At 36.2% G+C, this 17,786-nt stretch overlaps 1 protein-coding gene across 8 annotated transcripts in view; it reads left to right on the forward strand.

Moving 5' to 3' along the window:
• DNM1L (dynamin 1 like) overlaps window positions 1–17,786 on the forward strand; it is a 66,926-nt gene that overhangs the window by 33,287 nt on the left and 15,853 nt on the right. For 4 of the 8 annotated variants that reach the window (XM_061125262.1, XM_061125263.1, XM_061125266.1 and 1 more), the window contains exons 3-9: window positions 2,181–2,219; window positions 3,937–3,983; window positions 4,385–4,456; window positions 5,694–5,780; window positions 12,999–13,161; window positions 13,554–13,674; window positions 17,144–17,275. In XM_061125262.1, coding sequence (XP_060981245.1) covers window positions 2,181–2,219; window positions 3,937–3,983; window positions 4,385–4,456; window positions 5,694–5,780; window positions 12,999–13,161; window positions 13,554–13,674; window positions 17,144–17,275 — 661 coding nt within the window. The remainder of the gene's footprint in view (window positions 1–2,180; window positions 2,220–3,936; window positions 3,984–4,384; window positions 4,457–5,693; window positions 5,781–12,998; window positions 13,162–13,553; window positions 13,675–17,143; window positions 17,276–17,786) is intronic. The other 4 variants (XM_061125264.1, XM_061125265.1, XM_061125268.1 and 1 more) reach the window with 1 other exon arrangement.

Consider the following 17,786-nt stretch of genomic DNA (forward strand, 5'->3'; position numbering starts at 1 on the left):
CAGCAGCCCACCAGGCTCCTCTGTCCCTGGGATTCTCCAAGCAAGAATACTGGAGTAGGTTGCCATTTCCTTCTCCAGTGCATGAAAGTGAAAAGTGAAAGTGAAGTCGCTCAGTTGTGTCCGACTCTTTGCGACCCCTTGGACTGTAGCCCGCCAGGCTCCTCTGTCCCTGGGATTTTCCAGGCAAGAGTACTGGAGTGGGGTGCCATTGCCTTCTCCAAAGCTTCATTAGTTTGATGCAATGAAGTTACTTTAATTTCCGTATCTGATCTTTTCCTTCACTTACTTGGTGGTGAGAGCTTGATTTTTATTTTAAAGGGATTTTTAAAAAGACATGTCATGAGCATCTACAAGGACTATAGAAAGTTAATCACTGAAGTAGATTAATGAAGTTGTAGATGTCACAAGTTACAAGTAATATTTTTGGATAGGATGCCAGAGGATATGTAAAAGTCATTTGATTATATTAGGTAGCTTCTTGGTATGTTATTTATCACTTTGCATTTCTGTAATATTTCTTTATTATTGAAATTCTGAACCTTGAATTTAATCACTTTGGGCTAATTTATGGTCCAATTTCAAATGTATAGAATAATTATTCAAAAATTTCAGTCTTGCTAACATCATCACATTTACGAAATGCCTTAAACTAAAATTTCAAGTAACTGTATGATGATGTCTGTTTCTTTTAACTCTTAATTTTCTTCAGTCACCTTGGAAAGGGCAGATGATATCTTTTCTCTCAGAGTATGTGGGCAGTATTTCTAGAAAGGGTGTACATTTCACAACTGTAGCGGTGTCAGTTCTTGTTATCTGTTTGTATTGTTCACTTTGTTTTGTTGACATCTCTTATTGGTGGTGGTAGGTCAGTAAATCTGCATATCTTTACCTATATATATATATTTTTTTTTTCCCCAAGCTTAGTGCTTATATTTTATATTAAAAAACATAATACTTAAAATGACAACTCAGCTACCCAGAACACAAAATAGATTTTGTAAATTTTGAATACTAAATATCATGTATCTTATTAATAATTAGGATAGTTCTTTAACTTATCATTAGAGCCTGTTTATCCTTAGGATAAACAGTTCTACCTTATCACAAATCACTCTATTCTAGAGGAAATTAGAAACAATGAAGCAAGAGATAGCCTTTTCTGGCTAGAAAAGTATGAACTACCTGGCAGCCTGGCAACCATAGAGGAGAAAGGGGAGGAAAACAGGAGAATTTCAAAAAAGAAAAAATTAGTCTCTAACCATTTTGTATAGGGATTTGTAGTCTATACATAAACGGCTTTATTATGTAACAAAGACCTAAGTTACCATTAGTAGGTAAGTTTAAGGGCAGTGGATTCTAACATAACATGGATAGGTCCATCAAAACTGGCTAAACTCTTACAAAATATTTACCATGTATAATTTAATTATCAGGAAAATTTATTTAACATGAGATCATTCAGCCAACTACATAATATAATTTAGGTGTCAATATATAGATTTATAGTATTTCTCATCTTGCTCCCCACTTCTGCCAATGTAAAAGAATTTTCTGATAAAATCTTATTAAAAACAAAAACTGTTTTCAAGTGGTTTAGTTTGAACTTTGAACTTTATGATTACTTTTCATGTATGTCCTCAGATCTCCTTTTAGACTGTTTCCAAAGGTAGCATGCTGACGGAATACCAAAACTATTTCTGTTAAATTTATTATATATTTCAAAGAAAATAAACCCCTATTAAGTTCAGTCTTAGCAATTAGGGTAAATACTTTAATAATTACTTTCAAGGTTTTATTACTTTCAAGATGTATTTGATATGTTTTGTAGATTTTTTTTCATTAGGTAATTTATCTTTTCCTGTAGTTATCAGATAGCAAATTTCTGAATAGTACATTAGTTTTAATCCACTTATATTAGAGTTAGAAACCAGAGGTGATAAAATTAATGTAATGGAAAATAAAAATAAATTATGACTCTCAATATACTTCATTTATGCCACTTAAAATATTATATACATCCCTCTAATTATAACTAATTGTAATGGAAAATTTACAGTTGTAAATTTGGAATAACTGAATGCATTTGGAATGTTCTTGCACATTTGATTTTTTAGACAGGTTTGAAATATTAGGGATGAGCACTAAACTTCTCACTCTGTGCTGTTTCTCTTTGACTACAGACCCTGCTACATGGAAAAACTCAAGACACCTTTCCAAAGGTTTCCTTATCCATTTGCTTTGGCCCTTCTTTTCCCATCATGCCTGCATGTGTGCTTTTGTACTCTGACAGGCTGTGTGCATTTTTTTTCTTCCATTTTTATTTGCTTATCCACATTGATTGATTGCAGGTGTTAGTGGTTCTTGTTACCTTTTGGCATTGCATCACAATGCAGGCTTTTTTTGGTGAATGTAATTTATTTTATTTTTATTTTTAAAAAACATGCTTGTGAAGCCAGATCTCTTCTATATGATAATATAAATTAAAAAAAACCAACCCTTTGGTGTACAGTACTTGCCTCTGAGTTCTGTTCACTTAGATTATTCCAATCCTCCAGTGAGACTTCTTGGAAGAATGTACTAAGCTTCAAGTAGGTGAGCATTTTATTTGCAAAAAGGATCCAGTTTTGTTACCTTTACCCACCAAAGAAACTGCTCCACCTTTTCCTCCGTAAACATTTATTTGAATATCTTACAGTCATTTTTATTTTGATATCAGGTGGCTGATAATGTGTCAATCATTAAGACATTTAAAACTGTGAATTTGACAAAAGCAGAATAGTTGTGCTTGGAGAAGGCGAAGTTAATTTTTCTGCATTCTAGCTTGTCTGGAAAAATTAGAGCAAAACTTGCTCTCCAAGTCCTGGGCCACTCAAAACAGTACTTACAATGAATAATTTTTTCCTTTTTTCAGCAAGTGCAAGAGGAACAGACCTATTATTGGAAACTACTGGCGAGTAGCAGTTCCATACAGTATACATGCCAGGTTCCCCCACCCTTTTACCCCTTGCCATTTCATTTCTTTCCTACCTTCAATTCCAAGGAAAAACATAATCTTGTTCTTAGGGGGAAAAAATCACCTTGAAAATGCATACAGAATACCTTCATGCTACTGAGAGCTCTTTAAAGTAACAGCAAATTGTGACTTTATGGGTTGCCAACAGTAAACTGAATTAAAATGAAAAATGAGAAAACAGAACAAAAAGTTAACTATTCTGTTGACATGTTGCAAATTTTTACTTTGAATTATGTGTGTAAGTCTATAGTATATGCTTTTTGCATTATTATTCAGTATGATTCATAAGTGTTCTTCTTTTAGCCATTAGCTTGAGTATTTTCATCAGATAAAATTGCTTTTATCTGTGAGATATTTAAAAATAAATTATACAGTATATGCATGGCTGAGTCCCTTTTCTGTTCACCTGAAAACATCACAACATTGTTAATCGGCTGTACCCTAATACAAAATAAAAAGTTCAAAAGAAGAAAGGTCCCAGGTTGGATGAAAATGAACAATTAAATATAATCTAATACTTAATTGGCCATTGCTGTAAATTATACTAAATTCTTGGATTCTTGGAATCCAATTCTTGGAGGATTCTTGGAAGAAACAGTTTTAACTGAACACATAATGAATTAGAAGGAGTTATTCATTTTATAGAATTGTAGTGAGTCATTTAATATATGGGTTAAGGTCTTTTTAAAATACACTTTATATCTACTTGCTCAAATAAAAAGTTTTAGATACCAAAAAAAAAGTATACATATTTTATTATAATATGAGGAGAGGTGAACAGTTTTATTAGTTAAAATCTAGATTTCAAATATAAGTTAACTTCTAGTTAGTGGCAAAGTAGGAACAAATAATATTGTACTGTCTTTTTGAATTCCTAAGGTAATTTCCATAGTTTTCAATAAGTGAAGTTTCTCTCTTTCCAGGGGTTGAAGCAGAAGAATGGGGTAAATTTCTTCACACCAAAAATAAGGTAATTATAAAAGAACATGTTGAAGAAGTAACATGTTGAAAATATTTTTTGGTACAGGTAACTGATAATTTAGTTTTCTTATGATTGGCAGTGTAGCACTGTTATCTTATAAAATAAATCTTATCTTAGTAACATTTCTAACCATAGTAGTTTATTTGGAAGACATTAAGTTGAGCCTTATTCTCTCTTAATTTGGAGACTCTTAACTGTTGTGGGCTCAAGCAGCTTTGAAAAACTCATAAAAACTCTGACTTTGGCTCAGAATGATGTTTGTGTATATTAGAATTTGTTTACTAATTCTCTGAAGCAGATCCATAGACATCCTTGAAATTTATCAAAGCCCTCTTAGGAACTTTTAAAATCTTACTTTGAATACTTTTTTTTGTTTCAATAATTTTTAGCTTTACACAGATTTTGATGAAATTCGACAAGAAATTGAAAATGAAACAGAGAGGATTTCAGGAAATAATAAGGTAGGTATCTTTTTAGAGCTGGAAAGTATAACCGTCAGTAAATTTATCATTAAGAGCATTCTGGTCTTTCAAACTAGTCTTTTAAACTAATGGAGTATTTTCTCAAATATATAGAAACTTCATATAAAACCACTTTTATTTCTTAGAGCTTTCATATACAAATAGGTATTTCATTTAGATGTTTATTCTTGATCTTGTATATATCACTTTATTATATAGCTTTTCAATTTAATACTTTCTACAGTGTTATTTTTTTCTGCTGGATTGTAACTCAAGTAATATATAACTTACAAAATACATTTATTTTGAAGAGCTCTTTTTCTTATCTGAGTGAGTCGAAATTTACTTATGAAAGCAAAGAGAGGCAAAGCAAGGTTTTTTTTTTCAGTGAAAATGAAAAGTAATGTTAACAAGTGAATTGTTTTCTAAGATTCTGAGAATTTAAATTAGATGTCTCAGATACCATTATATGGTAAATGAGGCACATTTAAATGAGGTACTGTCACTGCCTTCTTTAAATGCTTCTATTTTCTCTGTCTTCTTTCTTTATTCTTACTACCTTTCTGTTCGCTTCCCTTTGTGTTGTTACCTCCATTCTTGAATGGGTACATTTAATTGCACAACTGGGCCTGAGCTGAGTACTAATGTTAAAAAAATTTTTTTATTGAGTCCTTTTATCTGCTGGATACTGTGTTGGAAAGGTTTTCCTGACCCAAAGGCATTTTTTGAGCCATGTTAATTTCTTTATGCCTGTTCAAGATATTTATCTCTCTTTGAGTGATTGACTAAGATTTATTATTGAACTCTGGGTAGGTTATCTTCTGGTTACTGCTGCCATAATTCCCTGATTTGGATTACTTGTTACCTATGTCTCACTCTGAATTCAAGAACCTCATAAATTTGGATAGTAATACACTGTTCTTTTGTTCAGCACTGAGTCTATTAAACATATTTAAGAAATGTTATCTCAGAGAATCAGGAGAAAAGAATGTGAAATAACAGGAAATAAATTGTGTATATTAATAGTATAAGGTTGGATAGGATTATAATCTATGGCAGGCTGCCTTGTTTTCTATATGTTTCATTAGGTTTTGATTATTGAAATGTTTTAGAGATTATGGTTTAATATTTAAAAGCATCTAATGTATAATACTTGAAATGAGGTTTTACTTTAGCATTTTTATTTCATTGACATTTTAATGTGATTTTAATATAATATTTTAAAATTTATTTTTAGGGAGTAAGCCCTGAACCAATTCATCTTAAAATTTTTTCACCCAATGTTGTCAATCTGACACTTGTGGATTTGCCAGGAATGACCAAGGTAAAAATAGTTGTTACTCATTATGGATGTGGTCATGTTTGTTTTTACTTGAACAAACAACATAGCTTTTCCTTAACCTCATATGGAATGATCAGACTTTTTTTTTTTTTTGCAATTATCTTGATCTTTTAGCAGCATTTGACATAGTTGAGCCCTCCTTTCTCCTTGAAACACTTTTCTTTACTCAGCTTCCGGGACACCACACTCTAGAGGATTATTTCTGATCTTCCCAGCCACTCCTTCTCAGTCTCTTTTGCTGATTACTTATCTTCTCAATGTCTAAACAGTGAGTATCCCATAGCTCAGTTTTTGGACCTCTTGTCAAGGGGCTACACTTAACCTCTTGATGATTTCATCCAGTCTTATGATTTTAAATATGAGTATCTGTATGCTGACAACATTAAAATATTTCCAGACTTACATATTCATCTTGTTTGTCTACTTGATGTATACATGTCTGAATTTAGAACATGATTTGTCTAATACCAAATGTCTGATCTGTCCCTCAACCTGACTTGGTCTTTCTATAGTCTCCCCCATCTCAATAAATGGCAACTCTGTTGTACCAGTTGCTTAGCCAAAAAGTTTGTAGTCATCCTTGACATTTCTTATCCTGTACCCTACTTTCCCTGTTAGCAAATCCTGTTAGCTTTCCTTAACTTAAAATACGGGCATGTGTTGTGGTATTTCAAATTTGGTTCCAGACCAATCCAGTGAGTGAATATTGCAGTGAAGTGAGTATCACAGTAAAACAAATATACAAATTTTTTTGTTTATCCATTGCATATAAAAGTTATGTTTACACTATACAATTGACCCTTGAACAAGGGGTTTGAACTACATGGGTCTACTTATATGTGATATGTGAATTTTTTTCAATAAATACATTGGAAAATTTTTTGAAGATTTGTAACAGTTTGAAAAAACTTGCAGACAACTGCATAGCCTAGAACAACTGGAAAAGATTAATTAAAATTAATATACAAATCTAGTGTAAAAAGTTAAAATTTATCAAAATCTACACCCACAGACATAGACTGTACCTGGTGCTTTAAGTAGAAAGAAATGTAAACAAATGTGAAGATGCAGTATTTAATCATAACTGCATAAGATTGGTTGTAGTACATACTGTACTAATGTAATAATTTCACAGCCACCTTCTATTCCTGTTGCAGTGAGCTCAAGGTTGTTGAGTATCCCAAAATGTTGTGTGATGGAAATCATCTCTCAGTAGTTCATTGCTTCAGTAATTTGCATATCACAGTAAAATGTGATCTCTTGAGGTTCTTGCATGTTTTTCATATTTAGTGTAATGCTGTAAAATACTTACCTAGAGCCAGATATTCTGGAGTCTGAAGTTAAGTGGGCCTTAGGAAGAAGCATCACTATGAAAAAGCTAGTGGAGGTGATGGAATTCCAGTTGAGCTGTTTCAAATCCTAAAAGATGATACTGTGAAAGTGCTGCACTCAGTATGCCAGGGAATTTGGAAAACTCAGCAGTGGCCACAGGACTGGAAAAGGTCAGTTTTCATTCCAATCCCTAAGAAAGGCAACGCCAAAGAATGCTCAAACTACCACACAATTGCAGTCATCTCACACACTAGCAAAGTAATGCTCAAAATTCTCCAAGCCAGGCTTCAGCAATATGTGAACCATGAACTTCCAGATGTTCAAGCTGGATTTAGAAAATGCAGAGGAACCAGAGATCAAATTGCCAACATCCATTGGATAATAGAAAAAAGCAAGAGAGTTCCAAAAAAGCATCTACTTCTGCATTATTGACTATGCCAAAGCCTTTGACTGTGTGGATCACAATAAACTGTGGGAAATTCTTAAAGAGACCACCTTACCAAGCCTCCTGAGAAATTTGTGCGTAGGTCAAGAAGCAACAGTGAGAACTAGACATGGAACAATGGACTGGTTCAAAATTGGGAAAGGAGTACATCCAGGCTATATACTGTCACCCTGCTTATTTAATTTATATGCAGAGTACATCATGCGAAATGTCGGGCTGGATGAAGCGCAAGCTGGAATCAAGATTGCTGAGAGAAATATCAATAACCTCAGATATGCAGATGACATCACCCTTATGGCAGAAAGCAAAGAGGAACTGAAGAGCCTCTTGATGAAAGTGAAAGAGGGGAGTGAAAACACAGGCTTAAAACTCAACATTCAAAAAACTAAGATTTTGGCTTCCAGTCCCATCACTTCATGGTAGATAGATGAGGAAACAATGGAAACAGTGACAGACTTTATTTTCTTACAGGGCTCCAAAATCGCTGCAGATGGTAACTGCAGCCATGAAATTAAAAAATGCTTGTTCCTTGGAAGAAAAGCTCTGACCAACCTAGACAGCATATTAATAAGCAGAGACATTACTTTGCCGACAAAGGTACACCTAGTCAAAGTTGTGATTTTTCCAGTAGTCGTGTATAGATGTGAGAGTTGGACTATAAGGGGAAGCTGAGCCCTGAAGAACTGATTCTTTTGAACTGTGGTGTTGAAGAAGACTCTCGAGAGTCCCTTGGACTGCAAGGAGATTAAATCAGTCAATCCTAAAGGAAATCAGTCCTGAATATTCATTGGAAGGGCTGATGCTGAAGCTGAAACTCCAATACTTTGGCTACCTGATGTAAAGAACTGACTCCTTGGAAAAGACCCTGATGCTGGGAAAGATTGAAGGCAGGAGGAGAAGGGAACGACAGAGGGTAAAATCATTGGATGCTATCACTGACTTGAAGGACGTAAGTTTGAGCAAGCTCTGGGAGTTGGTAATGGACAGGGAAGCCTGGGGTGCTGCAGTCCATGGGGTCAGAACAAGTCGGACGTGACTGAATGACTGAACTGAACTGAACTGAGGTTCTTGCATTTTTTCATCGTGTTTAGTGTAATACTGTATACCCTGAATAACACCATGAGACCCATATGAAGTGCCACTAGTGATGTTGGAAGTGCTCCCAACAAGCAGAGAGAAGTCATGACATTACAAGAAGTTAAAATGCTTGATGTACTCTGTCTGTAGATTGAGGTCTTCAGCTGTGGTTGCCCACCATTTCAAGATAAATGAATCCAGCTTAAGCATTGGGGGAAAAAAAAAGGAAATTCATGAAGGCAATGCTGCAGCTATGCCAGGAGGCATGAAAACCTTGCACTTTATGTTAAATGCCTTTTTATTGAAATTTCAGCTTTTATCTGGGTACAGGATTTTTATAGGAAAGGCATATCTGTAGACTCTAACATGATTTGAGAAAAAACATATTCAATATATGACAACTTAAAGCAACAGGAAGGTGAATGATCTAAAGCTGGATTATATATTGCCAGCAAAGGATAGTTTGATAATTTTAGAAAGTTTTGCTTATGAAAAGTCAAGTTAATAGGAGGCAGCAGATGAGTTCTCAGATGCCATTAAGAAAATCATTAAGGAGAAAGGATAGCTGCCTGAACAGGTTTTTAATGTTAATGCGGATGAAAGTGCCCTATTCTGGGGGAAAAAAAATGCCACAAAGGACATTTATTAGTAAGGAAGAGAAGTGAACACCAGAATTCAAGAAAGGAAGGGATAGGCCAGCTCTACTATTCCGTGCTAATGCAGGGGGTTTATGATTGGGACTGCCCTTATCTATAAAGCTGCTAACCCTTGATCCTTGAAGGCAAAAGATTAAACACCAGCTGCCAGTCTTTTGGTTGCTCAACAAGAAGGCCTGGACACAGATAACCCTTTTTCTGGATTGGTTCCATCAATGCTTTGTCCCTGAAGTCAGGAAGTACCTTTCCAGTAATGGACTGACTTAAAGTTCTTTTGGTATTAGACAGTGCTCCAGGCCACAGGTGTTGAAGTGGTCTACTTGCCCCCAAACACAGTGTCCCTTATTCACCCTCTAAATCAGGGGGTCATATGGACCTTTAAGGCTCACTGCATATGGAACTGTATGGAAGGGATTGTCATTCCTATGGAAGAGAACCCTGATAGAGAGAACAGTATGAAAGTCTGGAAAGGATTATACTATTGAAGATGTTGTTGTTAAAAAAGCCATGAAGCCTGAAATAATAAATTCCTGCTGGAGAAAGCTGTGTCCAGATGCTATGTATGACTTCAGGATTTACAACAGAGCCAATCAAGGAAATCATAAAAGCGACTGTGGACACGACCAAAAAAGAAAAAGTGGGTTAGATGGGTGAAGGCTTTCAAGATATGGATCTCGTAGAAATCCAAGAGCTAAAGTAGACACTACGTGAGAGGAATTAACAGAGGGTGACTTGATGGAGATGAGTGCTTCTGAAACAGTGCCAGATGAGGGGGGTGCATGTGTGGTCAGTCGCTTCAGTCGTGTCCAACTCTTTGTGACCTTATAGACTGTAGCCTACCAGGCTCCTCTGTCCATAGGATACTTAAGGCAAGGATACTAGAGTGGGTTTCCATTCCCTCCTCCAGGGCACCTTCCTGATTGAGGGATCGAACCAGTGTCTCCTGCATTGCAAGCAGATTCTTTACTGCTAAGCCACCTAGGAAGCCCAGATGGTGGGAAAGAAGATTTAAAAGAAACTGTACTGGAAAACATAATGACAGTAAGCACTTTGTGAGAAGAGTCACAGTTACTCAAGACTACTTTTGATTTGGTTGAGGAAGGAACGGAACCATACAGAAACATTTTTGGAGTGAAAAAACAAAAGTATCAGACAGAAATTATGATGTATTTCCATCAAGTTACACTGAGTGTGCCTACCTCTCCTGCCTCCCCTTCGGCCTCCTCCACTTATGCCTCTGCTACTCCTGAGACAGCAAGACCAGGTCCTCCTTTTCTTCTTTTATCTACTTGATGTGAAGACGAGGGTGATCCACTTCCACTTAACAAATAGCAAATAATCATGGGTTCTGTAGTATGTGTCTTCTTGTGAAATCTAGTAACTATATGGCAAGAACTGTATGTTTTTATGTCATCTTTATCATCATTGCCTGTGTACTCATTATGTGGAACATCATGTACAGGACTTGTATAGAAGTGAGGAGCCTATCCTTACACAGGCGTGTGCTTAGTCGCTCAGCTGCATCTGACTCTTTGCAACCCCGTGGACTGTAGCCCGCCTCCTCTGCCCATGGGGATTCTCCAGGCAAGAATGCTAGAGTGGGTTGCCATGCCCTTCTCCAGGGAATCGTCCAAACCCAGGGATCAGACCAGGTCTCCTGCATTGCAGGTGGATTCTTTACTGTCTGAACCACCAGGAAAGCCCTACATAGGCATAATGGGAGTGATATTTAATATAAAATTAATAATGTGTTAGGTTTTCTTTTTTTTTTCTGTTTTGTAACTTTGCTTTCAAAGAATTATTTTACTGTATGGTATGCCTTCACTTGTAATTGGAGAAACTGCGTATCAGCCCATCATCACAGGTAATTGGTTTCTGTGTGGTGTTATGAATATGACTTCAACATTGGAATCTATAAACATTTTATAATGATTCACTCTTCGCTGCATACTCTAGGCTACTGTGAAGCAATCATTTCAATTATACTAGGCTATCATAAAACAGTCTTATTGCTACTTTATTATCAATGCATGAATTGTTATATCTTTAAATATGAATTTCTCTTTCATGTTATCTTTTCCTTTTTTGTATTTAGTGTCAGTAATGTATAACAACTAACAGTGTTTTGTATCATAAGACAGTATTGATGCAGGTACTGATAGATGAGATATCTTGTAAACAGATGACATAAACTTAAGTATTGACAGAGTACAGTACTGTAAATGTATTTTCCTTACAGTTTTCTTACCAACATTTTCTTTAGCTTTATTGTAAGAATACAGCATATAATACATATAAAATATATGTTATTGCCTATTGCTGGTATAAGGCTTCTAGTCAACAGGAGGATATTTGTAGTTCAGTTTTTGGGGAGTCAAAAGCAGATTTTCAAGCACATGAAGGGGTCAATGCTCCTTACCCCTGTGTTATTCAGGGATCAGCTGTACTCTGGTCTGTTAGGTGTGTAACAGCATTATGTCTAATAAAGCAATGTACATACCTTAATTAAAAAAATACTTTATTTCTAAAAAAAAATGCTAACCATCTGCGCCTTCAGTGAGTTGGATGTCATCTTTCTGCTGGTGGAGGGTTTGAAATATTTTAAGAACTACTAAAATGTGATACAGAGGCACAGAGTGAGCAAATGCTATTGGAAAAATTGGCTCCAATAGACTTTCTTGTTGACACAAACCTTCAATATGTAAAAAAATGCAAAATCTGAAAAATGCAATAAAACAAACTGTGCCTGTATATCTGGAACTCTGTCATGTCTTAAAAATTTATAGCTACCATCCTGAGCCAGCCACTGTCATCTCAGCTGGATTACCACCATAGTCTCCTAAATGGTCTTCCTTATAATTTATTAACTATTTATTAACAAAAAAAACAGCCAGGGTGATACTGTTAAAGTGAAAATAAGATTTTGTCATTCCTTGGCTCAGAATCTTTCTAGAGGCTTCCCATTTCACTCAGAGTAAAAGCTTATGTTTTTAAAGAGATTGAAAGTACCTCCTTGATCTGTCTCTTATTACTCTTCTTATTCCTTTTGCTCCAGTCAGTCTTCTGCCATTTTGTTCAAATGTTCATCCCCCAGATAGCTGCCTGTACCTCTCCCTTATCTCTTTCAGTCTGCAGTCATTCTCTTAAATGTCATTGTCTGGGTGAGGTCTCCCTGATTACTCAATCTAAAAGCATAATCCAATTTAAAATAATAGTTTAAAGTATAAGCTTTAACCTAAGTATTCCTTAGCCTCCTGGTCTTTATTTTTTCCATAGTCTTACCAACACCTAGATACTATGTATATAAAGTGTTTATTACGTCCTTTTTATCACTAAAACTCAGTGAAGGCAGATTTGGTTTTTGTTTATTCACTGTGATATAATCTGATATATGGAATAGTACCTGAAATATAGCAAGTTGTCAATAAATATTTGCTAATTGAGTGAATGAATGAATTTGTCTCTAGACAGTTAACACTGACCAATCCTTAACATGGTAGACGTTTAATATTTGCAGGAGTTACATTTTGAGACTTACACATATTACCAAATTTGTATGAACACTGAAGTATATAAATGCATTTTATTTATCTGTAAATGGAGTAACACCTATATTCTGTGGATTAAATGAGGGGAAAAAGCTGAGTTGATTTTTATTACCTGTTTCTTGATCATCTCTGTTTTGTTCAGGTGCCTGTAGGTGATCAACCTAAAGATATTGAGCTTCAAATCAGAGAGCTCATTCTTCGGTTCATCAGTAATCCAAATTCCATTATCCTTGCTGTCACTGCTGCCAATACAGATATGGCAACATCAGAGGCACTGAAAATTTCAAGAGAGGTAGATCCAGATGGTAAGGATGGATATAAATTTTTAATGAGATGCTTGGTTAACAGAGGTGAATCTGCCCTCAAGAGAGGTGTTTTTAATTTTTAAAAGGAGTATGTCTAGCTAGTAATGCTTTTCTATTTTACTTATAGTATCAAATAGAAATTTTGATGGAAATGGATAAATTGCTATATAGGCTAGGCAAAAATAGCTAATAAAAATTATATGTGAAAAAATTTTAAAATTAAACATGATTAAAATTAGTTTTAAAAAATATTTGTAAGCAAAGGTTAGGCAAACATTAACAAAATGATGGCAGAGATAACATTAGGTGGGATTATAGATTAGGATTTTCCTTTCTTAATACTTAAAAGCTTAATTTAATGGGTCATTTCTTTTCTTTTTTGCATTTATCAGGCCGCAGAACCCTAGCTGTAATCACTAAACTTGATCTCATGGATGCGGGTACTGATGCCATGGATGTATTGATGGGAAGGGTTATACCAGTTAAACTGGGAATAATTGGAGTAGTTAACAGGTGAGCAATCAAGATCGCAGTGTTCTCATTTCAAAGCAAACCTAAAGTTTTTGATTCAGTCTGAAATGTGATATTGTCCCTTTATTTTCCCCTTTTACTATAATCTTGGTATTGTTAAAGAATTCGTTGCTCTAAAGGAAGAAAAGAGATTCACTAAAACCTCCTGTAGATACTTTTAAACAGAAAATGTTTATGAAGTAAGCAGTGCCACAAAATGGAAAAAATTTAATGGCTAGGCTTAACAAAAACAAATCCCTGTCTATTATGTTATGTATGATGAGGGCACTCGGTATTAGAAAACTCATATTAGAAAAAAGTATTATTTAGTTTACATCCAGTCAAGAAAGAGATTTTTAAGGTGGTAGTATTTTAATAGATCAATGTAACCCCTAGCATTAATGATTCTATGCAATTGCTGGGATGTGACTTGGGAGACATTTTATTAAAGATATCCTAATAATACCTAATTTTGCTGGGAGAAATATCAATAACCTCAGATATGCAGATGACACCACCCTTATGGCAGAGAGTGAAGAGGAACTAAAAAGCCTCTTGATCAAAGTGAAAGAGGAGAGTGAAAAAGTTGGCTTAAAGCTCAACATTCAGAAAACTAAGACCATGGCTTCTGGGCTCATCACTTCATGGGAAATAGATGGGGAAACAGTGGAAACAGTGTCAGACTTTATTTTTGGGGGCTCCAAGATCACTGCAGATGGTGATTGCAGCCATGAAATTAAAAGACACCTACTCCCTGGGAGAAAAGTTATGACCAACCTAGATAGCATATTAAAAAGCAGAGATATTACTTTGCTGACAAAGGTCCATCTAGTCAAGGGTATGGTTTTTCCAGTAGTCGTATATGGATGTGAGAATTGGACTGTAAAGAAGGCTGAGCACTGAAGAATTGATGCTTTTGAACTGTGGTGTTGGAGAAGACTCTTGAGAGTCCCTTGGACTGCAAGGAGATCCAACCCGTCCATCCTAAAGATCAGTCCTGGCTGTTTATTGGAAGGATTGATGCTGAAGCTGAAACTCCAATACTTTGGCCACCTCATGTGAAGAGTTGACTGATTGGAAAAGACCCTGATGCTGGGAGGGATTGGGGGCAGGAGGAGAAGGGGACGACAGAGGATGAGATGGCTGGAGGCATCGCCGACTCGATGGACATGAGTTTGAATGAACTCCGGGAGTTGGGGATGGACAGGGAGGCCTGGCGTGCTGTGATTCATGGGGTCGCAAGGAGTCGGACACGACTGAACGACTGAACTGACCTGAACTGAACTGAATAATACCTAAAGGTAGCTGAAATTAAAAATTATGGACAGGAAACTAATTACTATTGAGTGTCTGCTTAAGTTTTGGCCACTCTGCTGTGAGAAATTTGCAAATGGTATCTCTTTGAACCTTCCCAACATACCGGAGAGCTATTATTTTAGTCTGTTTTACAATCAGGAAACTTACTAAGTGATACATTTACCAAAGTCACATGGCTGGTGAAAGCAGAGCCAAATTCAAATGAAGATCTTATCCAAAACCTTTATAAAATAGGAAACACTGAAGCTGTCATGAAGTCTGGGTTCTACTCCCAGTTCATCCACAAACTAGGTGTAATGTGGGGTTAAATGATTCCTGACATCTTTGGTCTCAAACCTTTTAAAATGAAAACGTTACTCACTGATGTCTTCCTACTTGTCTGCTTCTAATCACATGTCTTTCTCCCTCACCCCTGCTCTTTTTTTTTTTTTAATTCCCATTATCTCTTTTCACGGCAAGTGTTATAAAGTGTTGTATTTTGCAACCCATTCTGGTACTCTTGCCTGGAAAATCCTATGGACGGAGAAGCCTGGCAGGCTATAGTCCATGGGGTTGCAAAGAGTCGGACACGACTGAGCGACTTCACTTTCACTTTCACTTTCTAATTTAGTTTCTTGTCCATGGATAAAATACACAGTTGATTAAGACATATATTTTTACCTGTTACTTAAGAGTACTGCTTTTGACTGTGGTTAATGGTAATAATGTGGCCTACGTTATTCAAACATTGCTTACTTAAAAGTCACACAGTTTGAATCTTGGCTGAATTACTTAATATGTGACCTTCGATAAATTAATCTCTCTGGACCTTCCTTACTTTGTTATAAAATGAGACAATACCTATTGCATGGAATTGTTGTGAGAATTAAAGGAAACAGTTCACGTCAAGCATTATAGACAGTTCCTGGTGCCACCATCATTAATTTTAGGCTATCATTGTCATCCTCCTCACCATCCAAGCTACTTCAGTTCAGTTCAGTTGCTCAGTCGTGTCCGACTCTTTGCGACCCCACAGACTGCAGCACACCAGGCCTTCCTGTCCATCACCAACTCCCAGAGCTTACCCAAATCATGTCCATTGAGTCGGTGATGCCATCCCAAAATCTCATCCTCTGTCATCCCCTTCTCCTCCTGCCTTCAATCCTTCCCAGCATCAGGGTCTTTTCAAATGAGTCAGCTCTTCACATCAGGTAGCCAAAGTATTGGAGTTTTAGCTTCAGCATCAATCCTTCTAATGAATATTCAGTACTGATTTCCTTTAGGATGGACTGGCTGGATCTCCTTGCAGTCCAAGGGACTCTCAAGAGTCTTCTCCAACACCACAGTTCAAAAACATCAATTCTTCGGCACTCAGCTTTCTTTATAGTCCAACTCTCACATCCATACATGACTACTGGAAAAACCATAGCCTTGACTAGACGGACCTTTGTTGGCAAAGTAATCTCTCTGCTTTTTAATATGCTGTCCAGGTTATCATAACTTTCCTCCCAAGGAGTAAGCGTCTTTTAATTTCATGGCTGCAGTCACCATCTGCAGTGATTTTGGAGCCCAAAAAAACAAAGTCCGCCACTGTTTCCCCATCTATTTCCCATGAAGTGATGGGACTGGATGCCATGATCTTAGTTTTCTCAGTGTTGAATTTTAAGCCAACTTTTTTACTCTCCTCTTTCACTTTCACTAAGAGGCTCTTTAGTTCTTCACTTTCTGTCATAGGGGTGGTGTCATTTGCATATCTGAGGTTATTGATATTTTTCCCAGCAATCTTGATTCCAGCTTGTGTTTCATCCAGCCCAGCATTTCTCATGATGTACTCTGCATATAAGTTAAATAAGCAGGGTGACAATATATAACCTTGACATACTCCTTTTCCTATTTGGAACCAGTTTGTTGTTCCATGTATAGTTCTAATGGTTGCTTCTTGAACTGAATACATATTTCTCAAGAGGCAGGTCAGGTGGTCTGGTATTCTCATCTCTTTCAGAATTTTCCAGTTTGTGGTGATCCACACAGTCAAAGGCTTTGGCATAGTCAATAAAGCAGAAACAGATGTTTTTCTGGAAGTCTTGCTTTTTCCATGATCCAGTGGATGTTGCCAAAGCACTTAGTACCTCATTTTACTTCAGTTGAAACAGTTTTGTTATTTTTTCAACCTTAGGAGTCAGCTAGATATTAACAATAAGAAGAGTGTAACTGATTCAATCCGTGATGAATATGCTTTCCTTCAAAAGAAATACCCATCTCTGGCTAATAGAAATGGAACAAAGTATCTTGCCCGGACTTTAAACAGGTAACATTTTACCTTTTGGAAAATGAGATGCTTTTGGTTTGCCAGTAGGTATCTCAGACCTTTGATTTTCAATTCCTTACATTTTTATAATGTGCTTGTCTATGAAATTTCACTTTTGTTTCTTGTATAGTAGGTTCTTGTAATTTATTTATTTTTACTGAGCTGTGCCCAGTCATGTCTGACTCATGGCCGCCCCATGGACTGTAGACTGCCAGGCTCCTCTGTCCAGGAATTTTCCAGGCAGGAATGTTGGAGTGGGTTGCCATTCCTTTCTCCAAGTGATCTTCTCAACCCAGGGATCAAACTTGTGTCTCTTGCATCTCCTGCATTAGCAGGTGGTTTCTTTACCATTAGCGTGCCACTTGGGAAACCCTTTTATTGAGGTAGTTGGCATTAAATCATCATGTAATCTAGGAATGCTCAAGTGATTTTTAAAATACGTTAATCATGAAATTATTTACAGTCATTCTACTTTGATGATAGAAATAGATGGCAGTTGATGTCATTTCCA

This window comes from Dama dama, chromosome 22 (genome assembly GCF_033118175.1).
Source record: "Dama dama isolate Ldn47 chromosome 22, ASM3311817v1, whole genome shotgun sequence".
Classification (NCBI taxonomy): Eukaryota; Metazoa; Chordata; class Mammalia; order Artiodactyla; family Cervidae; genus Dama; species Dama dama.